Source organism: Pan paniscus, chromosome 1 (assembly GCF_029289425.2).
Source record: "Pan paniscus chromosome 1, NHGRI_mPanPan1-v2.0_pri, whole genome shotgun sequence".
NCBI classification, from domain to species: Eukaryota; Metazoa; Chordata; class Mammalia; order Primates; family Hominidae; genus Pan; species Pan paniscus.
The window spans coordinates 111,653,915-111,666,180 of NC_073249.2; the positions used below are offsets into that span (position 1 = coordinate 111,653,915).

General features: G+C 38.9%; 1 protein-coding gene across 3 annotated transcripts in view; it reads right to left on the bottom strand.

The window, feature by feature from the left end:
• Positions 1 to 1,036: 1,036 nt before the first annotated feature.
• The window catches only part of WARS2 (tryptophanyl tRNA synthetase 2, mitochondrial), a 110,199-nt gene continuing 98,969 nt past the window's right edge, over positions 1,037 to 12,266 (bottom strand). For all 3 annotated transcript variants that reach the window (XM_003806295.7, XM_034929698.4, XM_055114443.3), the window contains exons 4-6: positions 12,079 to 12,164; positions 3,913 to 4,031; positions 1,037 to 3,177 (exon numbers count right to left, since the gene is read on the bottom strand). In XM_003806295.7, the coding sequence (XP_003806343.3) occupies positions 2,729 to 3,177; positions 3,913 to 4,031; positions 12,079 to 12,164 (654 nt within the window). In that variant the 3' untranslated portion in view covers positions 1,037 to 2,728. The remainder of the gene's footprint in view (positions 3,178 to 3,912; positions 4,032 to 12,078; positions 12,165 to 12,266) is intronic.

The window sequence follows — 12,266 nt, forward strand, 5'->3', positions numbered from 1 at the left end:
CTCACTGCAAGCTCCACCTCCTGGGTTCACACCATTCTCCTGCCTCAGCCTCCCTAGTAGCTGGGACTACAGGCGCCCCCCACCACACTCAGCTAATTTTTTTTTTTTTTTTTTTGTATTTTTAGTAGAGACGGGGTTTTCACCATGTTAGCCAGGATAGTCTCGATCTCCTGACCTCGTGATCCGCCCACCTCGGTCTCCCAAAGTGCTGGGATTACAGGCGTGAGCCACCGTGCCCGGCCGTGACGGATAATTTTATGTGTCAACTTGACTGAGTTAAGGGATATCCAGATAGCTGGTAAAGCATTACTCTGGGTGTGTGTGTGAGGGTGTTTCTGGAAGAGATTGGCCTTTGAATCAGTAGACTCAATAAAGGAGATATGCCCTCATCGATGTGGGCTGACATCCAATCAGTTGAGGGACTGACTAGAAGAAAAAGACAGAGGAAGGGCAAATTTGCTGTCTTCTTGAGCTGGGACTTCACCTTCTCCTGCCCTAGGACATCACAGCTCCTGGTTCTCAGGCCTTTAGACTCTGGGACTTACAGTGGCCCCCAGGTTCTCAAGCCTTCAGCCTTGGACTGACAGTTACATCATTGGTTCCCCTGGCTCTCCAGCCTGAGGACTTGGACTGCATCACACCATCATCTCTCTTGGGTCCAGCTTGCACATAGCCGATCATGGAACTTCTCAGCCTTCATAATTGGGTGAGCTAATCCCCATAGTAAATTCTCTAATATACAGATATATATCCTATTGGTTTTGTTTCTCTGAAGAATCCTGATTAATACTGATTAACCGGATAAGATTCTCTTAATAATTATGGGCCAAGTTTGGACTTGAACAGTTGGGTCACTTAAAAAAAATAACAACAGGTTGCAAACAAGTCCACCCTCACCAATGCATAGACTTCGGTCCCTGGAAGTTATCACAAGTTATCTGTTTTTCTCCTCTGAGATTCTTTCCATAGTGCCTTAATTTTTTGGAGGAAAGGTATTGCAAGGGGGTAAAAACCTCACAAACAGATAAACAGACAATTGGCTTGATAGATCTACCTTTAGTTTTGTCATTTTCCAGTATTCACAATCCTTTCAAAGTTTCCTTTAAAGGGGAAAAAACAGAGGCTTGTAAGAAATATGCTCAAAGAGGTTCTAGGACTTACAGACATCCCATTCCAGTATAAGATACAAAAGGCAAAATGTTTCCCTTTCCCATGATCCAGGCTAGCTCCAAGAATCCTAAAAACGATGTTTTAATTTGGAATCTGGGATGCGGCATTTTGTGGATTAACATGTGTTCTGACACAAGGACTACTCAACTTCCTTGAGAAACATGAGCAAAAATGCTTTGCTCAACAACCTAGTTATGTATGTACAAATGGTGATCATGGTCCTTACTGACAAAAAACTTATAAGCAATTTCTGCTACAAAATCGATCTTGCTAACAGATCTTGGTGTATAAGTTAGGATTATCATTTTCATTTTCAGGTGTCAGAAATGGAAGTGCAGAAAAGCTAGGTTTCAGGGTGACATTACTTAACTGAGGTAGAGGCAAGACGAGAAGCTGTCAGTCATTGGGAATATCTGATTTGTGAGTCTTCACTGCTATTGTAGACTGGCAGAATCTATTTCAAAGTATTTCTGCAATGAGCGTAGAGGAGAGAACTTGGGACCCGCCTTGGGGATTCTGATGGGGAAATGTGACCACGGTTGTGTGAATCCAGATTTTAAGTTCGCGTCTATTGGCTGAATTGATGATATAAACATCATCAGTCGTTCCAATACCCACCTTCAAAATCAGAATGTTTAGAGTCTAAAAAACGCTGCCTTTCAGCATTTTTTTTGTACTGAATAAACAAGCACTATTCTTAAGAATAAGGGGTAAGGGTTTTACTCTCAGATTTGCTTCTCTTATGGAGTGATATTGTATAAGCTGATTGGATTCTCTCAGCCTCACTTTCCTCATGTGTAAAATGACAATAATTCTCCTAATTCATAGGGGGTTGGTGAGACTAAACTGAAATGAATGCAAGAAAGCACTTATTAAGAATATAATTCAGGGACTTGGGCTCTTGTACAATAAATAAATCAGGTCAAAATAATGCAACCTCCTTAGAAGATCGTATCCCATATCTCTGAATTAAAAAACAAATTATTGCTGGAACAGTTGGTGTTATCTCTTGGAAAACAAGTTAAGCAGTTTAAATATATTAAATCAGGCACCGTCTCAGTGACAAACAAACTGTAAGAATGGACTTGTTTTTATGAGCTCTGAATACAAATTGGCATCTGATCAAATGGCTTCTCAAGGATTATACATCTAAGACCTCTATATATTGCTTTATAAAAGGGTTGAAGTAGATAAAGTGTGCATCTGTTACAGTAAGTACTCCAGAGAGAAGCACAAATGATACTCCATTTCCCAAATTACTCCTTACTTCAATCACATTTGTGCAGGCCAAGGAGTGTGCCTCAATAATTGGGGATTCAGACAGCTATGCCTTCTTGATTTATTTTTTGTTGTTGTTGTTCACAGCATTTTGTTGATGGGATTTGGAACACTGTTGTATTTCAAAGCTACAAAGCAATATTCATCAAATAAAGCCAATAATCAGCTATACCAAATTAAATGTCCCAAAACTATAACTTGTTCTTGTTAGGAAAGCTGCCATTATCAGAATGCATGGAGTGCAAGGCACAAAAGCCTTGCTGTGATTCGTTGAAACTTCCTATAGAAAACCCACCAATTTCTTCACCTCCTGGCACACAGTGTATGCTAATTCTTTGGCTTTTGCTGATCCAATTTGTAAAACCTTCTCTAAATGGTCCTTGTCCAGCTTCAGTTTTTCAATTTCACGCTTAATTGGGGCAAACTTCTCAATCACAGCATCTGCCACGGCCAGCTTGTAGCGAGCAGTGTTCATGCCCACGCTGCGGCGCACCACTTCCTCCACGGAGAGCCCCGTCACCGCGGCATGCACCGCCACTATGTTGGACACGCCAGCGCGGCCAGCCGGGTCATAGGTGACCTCCGAGGTGAAGTCCGTCACAGCCTTGCGGAATTTCTGTACTATCTCCTCTGGGCTGTCTGTTATTCGGACGGTGGCCAGTTTGTCAGGGTCTGATTTCGACATTTTGGCAGAAGGATCACGGAGGGATTTTACCTTCTTCATGGATGCTAGGTTAAAAACACCAACACACACATACCCAAAACAAAAACAAAACAAACAGATCACCAAGATGTACACACAGACAGTTCCCAACTTGCAATGGTTTGAATTATGATTTTTCAACTTTACAGTGGTGCAAATGTGATATCCATTCAGTAGAAACTGTACTTGAAATACCCACACAACCATTCTGTTTTTCACTTTCAGTATAGTATTCAATAAATTACATGAGATATTCAATACTTTATTATAAAATAGGCTTTGTGTTAGATGATTCTGCCCAATTATAGACTAATGTAAGTGTTGTGAGCACAGTGAAGGTGGGCTAGGCTAAGCTGTGATGTTCAGTAGGTTATGTGTGTTAAATGCATTTTTGATTAACAGTGTTTCCAACTTACAATGGCTTTATCAGGATGTAACCCAATTATAAGTCAAGAAGCATCTGTTCATACTTCATAAATTATATACTACTTTATAAATATTATTTTAAATTTTTGGTCTCTTCCATACTTTTAAAATATTTTTAGTTATCCTTTTCAATAATCCAACATCTTTTTCAGGAATCCAACGTAGTCTACTTTCTAGTCCTACACTAGAGAAAACAATGAGGACTCTAGTTACAGATCCTGAAGCCTGTCTACAAGAAAGCTGAGGTTAGTCCCAAGAAAGTTCCAAGCCTGTCTATTGTCCAATCCTCTCTTTAGAATATACCCTGATGTAACAATTATAAGTTTCTTACTTACTGAGAATGGACTCGGGCACTGGAAAGAACTCCCCATACTTCTTGTTGAAACCTTGTGCTAGATCCTGAACTAGTTCCATGTGCTGGACTTGATCCTCCCCAACAGGAACGTGTGTGGACCTTTAATAAAAGACAGACAGAAAAACAACAGCAAGGCTCTTTCTTAGAGACAGAAATGATATTGCAAGCAGCTGCATTTCCTGTGAATATTTCACTGTTGGTATTCAACAAATGTTCACCAACTATAGAGGGAATGTTTAGACCTAAGTCTTTATCTATGGATCAGACAAAAGCCAAAGAGATGTTTCTCTACTCTAGTTGTGTTTTTTCCACAGCAGAGGAATACAGCCATCAACACCAGCATGACAGGATCTTGCTGGGAGGGAGGAATGGGATTTTAAATAGCATATGCTTTAGGCACAATTGTGTTTTAAAACTACTCCTCATTCCCTCACCCAGTCAGCACATATTATTCCCAGCCCTGACCAGATGCTCTTTACCTCAGAACTACAGCTCATACTTGAAAGACACCCCACCCCACTCTTCAAATCAAAGGCAGCAGAAAGTTCTTCAGGCAAGAGTTTTTCCTCCCTGTCACATAGGGAGTAATTCAATATTCTTTGGAGTAAGCTTCATTTTCAAGTACATTGCAATCGCAGGACAATTAATATGTTGCAGAGAACTTAAAATCTACAAGTACAGTGTAGATGGCTATCAAAAACTATGTGGGATGAAAAAAGCAAGTTGGAGAAAACATGAAATACACTGACATTTACATAAATTTTACAAGTGCCTATGGAAATATATCTGTAATAATAAGTAAAAAAACATACTGGAAGCTCCTCCCCAAATTTGTAATTGTAGCTGCTTCTAGAGAAGGTGGGAAGGAAATAGATCTGAAGAAAAGAACAAAAGAGACTTGAATTTTATCTGTAATATTTCATATTATTAAGAAATGAAGATGTGAAACCAAAAATATCAGAATATAGGGAATGACTTTATCATGAGTTTAATCCCATATGTAAAGTTTGCAGTGTCAGATCATGACATAGTACATCAAATAAGGGAAGAATGAACCATTATAGAGAAGTCTTGATGAGGAAAATTTTATACTGAAGCATTACGGCGGGATTAAAAAACAGGCAATTTTATATATGCAATGCTTGGCTGGGAGTTTATACCTGATAATACAAGTAATACAGTGCTCTGAGGTTTTTTTAATCAAAGAAACAATATTGCTCCTGTGAAAAAAGCAGCAAGCCATCATAGGCAAGTTTCTTACTCTTTCTAAGCCTTCGTTTCCTCTGTAAAGTGAGGGTCATCATGGAGCTTACCTCATATAGCTCTTTCATGGATAACACGTATACTAATTGATAGTAAGAGCTCAATAAATGGTTGCTATTGATATAATATATATCTATATATTCATTAATATCTGACATGATGAAGGACAAATAAAGGTAAAATGAAGGACAAATGGTAAAATAAAGATACTATAGAGAACCTTGATGAGGGGTACACCGACTTTTTTCACACCGGATCATTTTCCTTTTTCAGAGCTGACATACCACAAATAGTAACGCATAATCCCAGAGATAGTCACAGACCTGGGCAGTGATCCTGATATGCGTAGAAAACTTACTTGAAACTGACAGTTCACATATCTGATCAGGTAATCCCAAAATATAAATGGTATGTTACAGGAATTCTGAGAGCTCTTTTAATTTAAGGAAAACAAGAACAGAACAATCAATGGAAAGGCAAAATGTAAGGACCATGACAGCAGACCCAGAGTGGTTTCTCTTCTTCTCAGGTCAATAAGTGAATGTTGGCCAGGTGCATTGGCTCACGCTTGTAATCCAGCACTTTGGGAGGCCAAGGTGGGCGGGTCACCTGAGGTCGGGAGTTCGAGACTAGCCTGACCAACAAGGCGAAACCCGGTCCCTATTAAAAATACATAATTAGCTGGGTGTGGTGGTGCATGCCTGTAATCCCAGGTACTCGGGAGGCTGAGGCAGAAGAATCTCTTGAACCCAGAGGCGGAGGCAGAGGCTGCGGAGAGCCAAGATTGTGCCATTGCACTCCAGCCTAGGAAATGAGTGAAACTCCGACTCGAAAAATAAAAATAAAAATAAAAATAAAAATAAAAATAAATAAGTGAATGTGGGAAATTCTACAGAATAACTATTAGGGCCATAGCCATTGCTCTCTTCCATGCAGCCTGGAGTAGAAAGCCACTGGATCAGTGAGTGGCAAAAACAAAAATATTCCTTTTTATGTTTTCCTCAGCACTCATGGTCCTACATGATACTCCTCTCTGGGATGTACATGCAGACACCCCACCTTTGTAACTTTCTCTTGAGTGGACTTCGCTACACCTGTCTTGTAATTATAGTGAGGCTGACATGCAGAGGTCACCTTGATGCCCCCAAGCCAAATTAGCCAACAGAGCAGATTAGAAAGCAATTACAGTAGCCCATAGGAAATCACAATGGACTGCAACTAACACAGAAAAAACAATTACCATAATCAATACACTTTAAGCACATCAAAATGAATATTTCCACATGTCAAAATGGTTCCAGATTCACAACGCAACCAAACTAAACAGAAAACACATTTAGTTTTCATAATGACTCTGCATGCATCTTTGCCTGATGTCGGATCCTCGCCTCTTTTCTAACAATTCTGTGGGGTTTTGCTTTTTAAAAACAAAAAGGATTTTAAAAATTTTAATCTTTTTCATCTGCCCCATTGCTCCACTTGCCTTTTTCATCTGATTTTAGTGTGTTTGTTTCTAGCCTTCCCTCCCTGTGCTCCTGCTGCTCCTTTCACCTCCTATAATTTATCTTAGCCTTTACTTCTCATCCATTGAGTTTACACTTTACATTAATTCATCTTGTCTTTGATTCTACTCACTTATGTGCCTTATTCTCTTCATATTTTCAGCCTTTCTCCTCAGTCTTTCTTTCACTTCAAATAATTTAGTGCTGTTCTTTAAAAATTTATACCCTGCATAATGACATCCCTTTTAATGTGTCTTCTCTTTTTTTCTGTTTTCCTTTTTTTTAAGTTACTCTGACTGTGCTTTCTTAGACACAACATAAAACAAAAGCCTTTCATAATTTTGATTGTTATAACTTCTGTCATATAATAATGCCTCTGATCTTCTCCTTTGGTGACTAAACCATTTTTCTTTTGCTTAGTTCCTTTTTGCATCTATGATACTTAAGATCACCCCACCCTTCTGGCAGAATTAGTGTCCAGATGAATAATCGTTGCCTACATATATCTGCTCACAGAGATTTGTTCTCTTATTATTTCTTTTTCTACTTTTTTGGCTGTGTTTGTAAGTTTTCAGTGCTGCTGCCTTTAACCAGCCTGGCTGGGACAGGAGTTTGGTGGTGTTTTCTTGTCATAAAGGATTAATTCCTCATCACTAGTTGCTTGTCGGATATGCAATAATGACTCTCTAATTCAGCAATTACTTATTGAAGACCCACGATGTGAAAGTCCTGGTGCTGGGTACTGTGAAAGATATAACGAAGGGTTTACTTTCTAAAGATGTAAGGCCTCCAGGAGGAGAGAGATACCCAATGAAGCTCTAAATTCTTCTGGCCAGTCCTCCTTCAGCATCCCCTATCTCAATGAATGGCAATGCTATCAATCCAATTGGGTAAGTCAGAAATATCGGGTCATCCCTGATACCTCCCTCTCATACACATCCCATCCTATCAGTTTTACTTCCTAAATGTTTCTTATATTTGTCTACTTTTCTGCATCTTCACCGTCACCATCATGGCCCACATTAGACTAGTGAAATAGCCTCTAAATAGATGGCTCCAGATATTCTTGTCTTCCTAAAACTCATTCTCTGTATTTTAATCAATTCTCTTTTAAAAGTATAAGTAATATCAAATTCGCTGTATCCTTAAAATGTACAAATAGCTTCCTGTTACTTTTTAGAGAGTGTACTGGATTATCTGTTGACATCTCAGCACCATTCTCTCCCTTCTATGCTACCTCTTGATTTTCAGGGGCTGCAGCCTGGAAACTACATTTCTCATACTGCCTTTCAGTAGGGTTCTGGTTTGGTGTAGGCATTTGCCTAATAGAGGTAAAGTGGAAAGAGAAAGATAAAAAATTATTGCTTAGGTAGAGTGGGTGAATATGTGGATATCAGCAGACTACAGAAATGAGTAGCTTCCTGCATCTCGGAAAAATCCAGGCTCAACTGGCCTCACAAAGAATGAAGCACTTCAAGAACTGGAAGTCTCCAAGGCAGCTATAGGAAATCCAGCATTCTTAGAAAAAGCTCTCAAATGCTGTTTTATGACAGTCTCAAAGAAAGAGAAATAATAATAATACAAAGCTCTCAAAAAGCTTATTTTCAATGGTCCTCAATGGCAGTAGCCTGATTCTTAGACATTATGATGACACCTCTTCTCTGACTCTACCAGTCTGAAGTTTCTGAGCAATCATTTTACTCTCTATACTTTCTGGGTTTTGGTTTGGTTTGGTTTCTGCCTGCAGTTTCTTGAGGCCTCTGTTTTCTCATTTTTCTATATCATTTTTGCTTTTGTTTTCAGTCTTCTTTTTGTTTTTATTTTTTGAGATAGAGTCTCGCTCCATCACCCAGGCTAGAGTGCAGTGGTGCACTCTCAGCTCACTGCGGCCTCCTCCTCCTGGGTTCAAGCAATTCTTATGCCTCAGCCTCCCGAGTAGCTGGGACTACAGGCACACACCACCACGCCTGGCTAATTTTTTGTATTTTAAGTAGAGACAAGGTTTCACCATTTTGGCCAGGCTGGTCTTGAACTCCTGAGCTCAGGTGATCTGCCTGCCTTGGCCTCCCAAAGTGCTGAGATTATAGGCGTGAGCCACTGTGCCCGTCAGTTTCCAGTCTTCTTATCCTCTTCCCAAATTTTTCAGATTCTTGAGAAAGATAATCTGATTAGCCCAGATACTCACTTTCATCTCTATCTGAATGAATTTAGTGGAATCTCTCTGAAACTTCATTTCCCCATCTGTAAAATGGGGATAATGCCACTCACTTATTTTATAGCCCTATTGTGAGAACTGAATAGATAATGAGTGTGTAGCAGTTAGTAGATGCCTGGCAAATAATGCTCAACACATGTCAAGTCCTTCCTTTCCTTTCCCTCAAGGCCATGTATAGTGCCCTTTTTCCGGATCAGTGGCATTGTAGGTACTTAGCAACTATTTGTTGTAGTTTAATAAAAATTATATATGTATGTGTGTGCCTTTTTTATGTGTATGTGTGTGTATATATACATATATATATACACACACACATATATATAACACATATACATACACACAAACAGAGAGAGAGAGAGACATATACACAGAGAGAGAAAGGGGAGAAATAAACATTTACTTAATATATAGCCAGCTATTTGAAATTAGGCATTTGGAAAAATAATACAGATGCAAAATAAAAACTATGAACACTTGCTATTTTTGAGCATTGGAATATTTTGTCTGTATTCAAATTTCTTGTACTTATCATACCCTCAAGCTGAAGATGGTCTCAGCTGTCCATTCCTGGGTTCCTTACCAAGTTCTGCCAAAATAGTTACATAAATCTTTTATAAACTTATCTGAAAGGCTCCTCTTCCATTCCTTTCTATTACGTTTGTTTTCTGACCCACCATGCCACTCATTCTAATGATGATTTTGATAAAAGGAAACACTAGTATTTGGCTTGCATCAAAATTTTATGAAGAGGTCACACATAGATTTGCTGATAGGAAAAAAAAACCACAGATGTTTTATCCACCCTTCAATCTACCATTCTACCTATCTACATTTATAATACAAATATTCATAGACATTCTGGCAATGACCTTTTTCAAAATCCAGAAATGTGTGGAACAAAGCAAAACAAAAACAAATAAAAATATCCTCAAGTGCTTCATCTCTGTTACAGGGAAAACAATGATATAGCTTAAAAATCAAACCTGAGTTTAAATCCTGACTCTGCTACTTATTATCGAGCAATTAGGAACTTCTAAACTTGAGAGAAAACATAATGAGACAAATACAAAATGTACATTAGCAGAAAAAGTGCTGTAGACCCATAGTCTTGCCCAGATGTTCCAAAGTCAACTGACTGGCTACTTAGCTTCAGGCAAGTTGTTAAACCACACTGGACTGAAGCTGTAAAGCAATGGAATTAAAGAAGAGGCTCCTTAAAGCTCCTTCCCATCCTTTGCTTCACGGTATCATTAAGAGTGTAGTCATTCTTGTTAAAGTTTATGCTTTTCCATAGCCCTAAACTCAGAGGACTCTTCCATTACAGCTCTTGAACTATTAAGGAAACCTACCACGCTCATGTGTTTTCTTATTCTAGTGCTGACAATTCTCAGGTTTTGTTTTTTGTTTCTGTTTTTGGAGTCAAGGTTTCACTATTTTGCCCAGGCTGGGCTCAAGTGATCCTCCCGCCTCAGCCGTCCAAGTAGTTGGAACTTCAGGCATGCAACATCACACCTGGCTAGCCTTTGGTTCTATAAAGAAGTAGGCCTTGAAATAAAATTAGACAACATTGTAATTATCAAAGACATAGTCATCATTAGTCATAACCAAGTAACAGCTCCTAGTCACAGTACTGCCTGACCTGTATTTCATTTTAATCCTTTAATAATCCTGTGCTTAATAATTATTCCCATTTTACAGGTGAGAAAGTCAAGTTTCTTCACAGAACCTTTTCAAGCAAATATCCTACCTCTCTAGAAAATGTATTATTAAGACTTTCACTATACTTTCATTTGTTACTTATTGGAGAATATTGTTCTAGCCTTTTAAATAAGTCAAAAGCTACTTATTACAAATAATAAATGTTATCAAGAGTCCAGCATACAAGTTAATACAACAAACAGACAAATAATCCTTGCAAGTTTTCATCAGAATTGAAGATAGGCTGCATGTACTCATGGACATTCCCTGTTTGTAGAGCTAAGCAGCTGCTCTTTTGGCTGTTTCCATCATAATTGCACAAGGGCTCTGGAGTCATGCCAAGAGGTATAGATACTGTCATCTTCATGCTATTATCAGACTTCCATGCAAAGAATTGCAATTCACAGCTTTAGGGGGAAGGGATGCAAAAACACTGGTGAAGTGTCTTCTTTTCCCAGAAGCTTTCACAGTAGCATGGCCCTAAGAACATGCCAATTGGGAGGCTTTATCTCTAGAAGGCCAAATGGGGGTCAAGGGAGGCTGATGAGGGGTTAGCACGGAAGAATTGAGAGGGGGATGAAATCAGAAGCCCTGGCCAGTAGTACAGTGAATGCAGGGATCAGCATCCTCAGGTGTATATTTTTGAGGACTTTAAGTGGCAGCAGTAGCTGACTGGATGGATTATGGGTCCAGGAAAAGTACAGGTACCCTACATCATATTTTAAAAACTTGCTCTCAACCTGTAGGTCTAATACAGTGGTTATTTAAATTTAATTAAAATTAAATAGAATTTAAAGTTCAGTTCCTCTGTGGCACTAGCAACACTTCAGGTGCTCAATAGCCACACATGTGGCTACTGGCTACAGGATCTAGCACAGACATAGAACATTTCCATAAACACAGAGCGTTCTATTGGACAGCATTGCTTTAGAGTCTAGAATATATAAAAAATCAACATTTAAAATGCTTGAAGTTTAATCATTACTGGGGAAATATATATAGCTACTGGTTATGAGCACAGACTCTGTATCCCAACTTCCTGGACTCAAATCCTGGCTCCAAGCCTTGCTAATTACATGACTTTGGGCATGCTATTAACCACTCTGTCCCTCAATTTCTCCATCTGTAAAATCGGGACAATAAGAGTGCAAATTTTAGAAGGTTGTTGTAAGGGTTGATGTATATAAAGCACTTACAATGGTTTCCAACACATTGTAAGCGCTATTTAAATGTTAGCTCTTAATATTATTAGTTTCTCACAGAAACATACTTCTATAATGTAGTATATTATACATGTAGAAACATACTTCCATAATGTAGTATTTCTGGGGAATAGATATAAACTGATTCAGATGTCTGACCCTTTCTGCACTTCCCCTTGCCCATGAACCAAGTCTGTATTGAATAGGTTAAAACACTCTCTTGTCACCATGAGTATGTATAAGACTGGGCTGAACTCTCTTCTTACTTGTACAACAGAATGTCGGCTGCCTGGAGTACTGGGTATGTGAGCAGGCCCACTGTGCCATCGTGCTTCTGCTTGGTAGTCTTTGCCTGTGAGAGGTGAAAAGAGAGGAGGGGAAGAAATCTGAAATCTGACTTGAACCTAATTATACTGCTAGATTAAGAAAATTTTAAAACAAGCAAATTGTGATC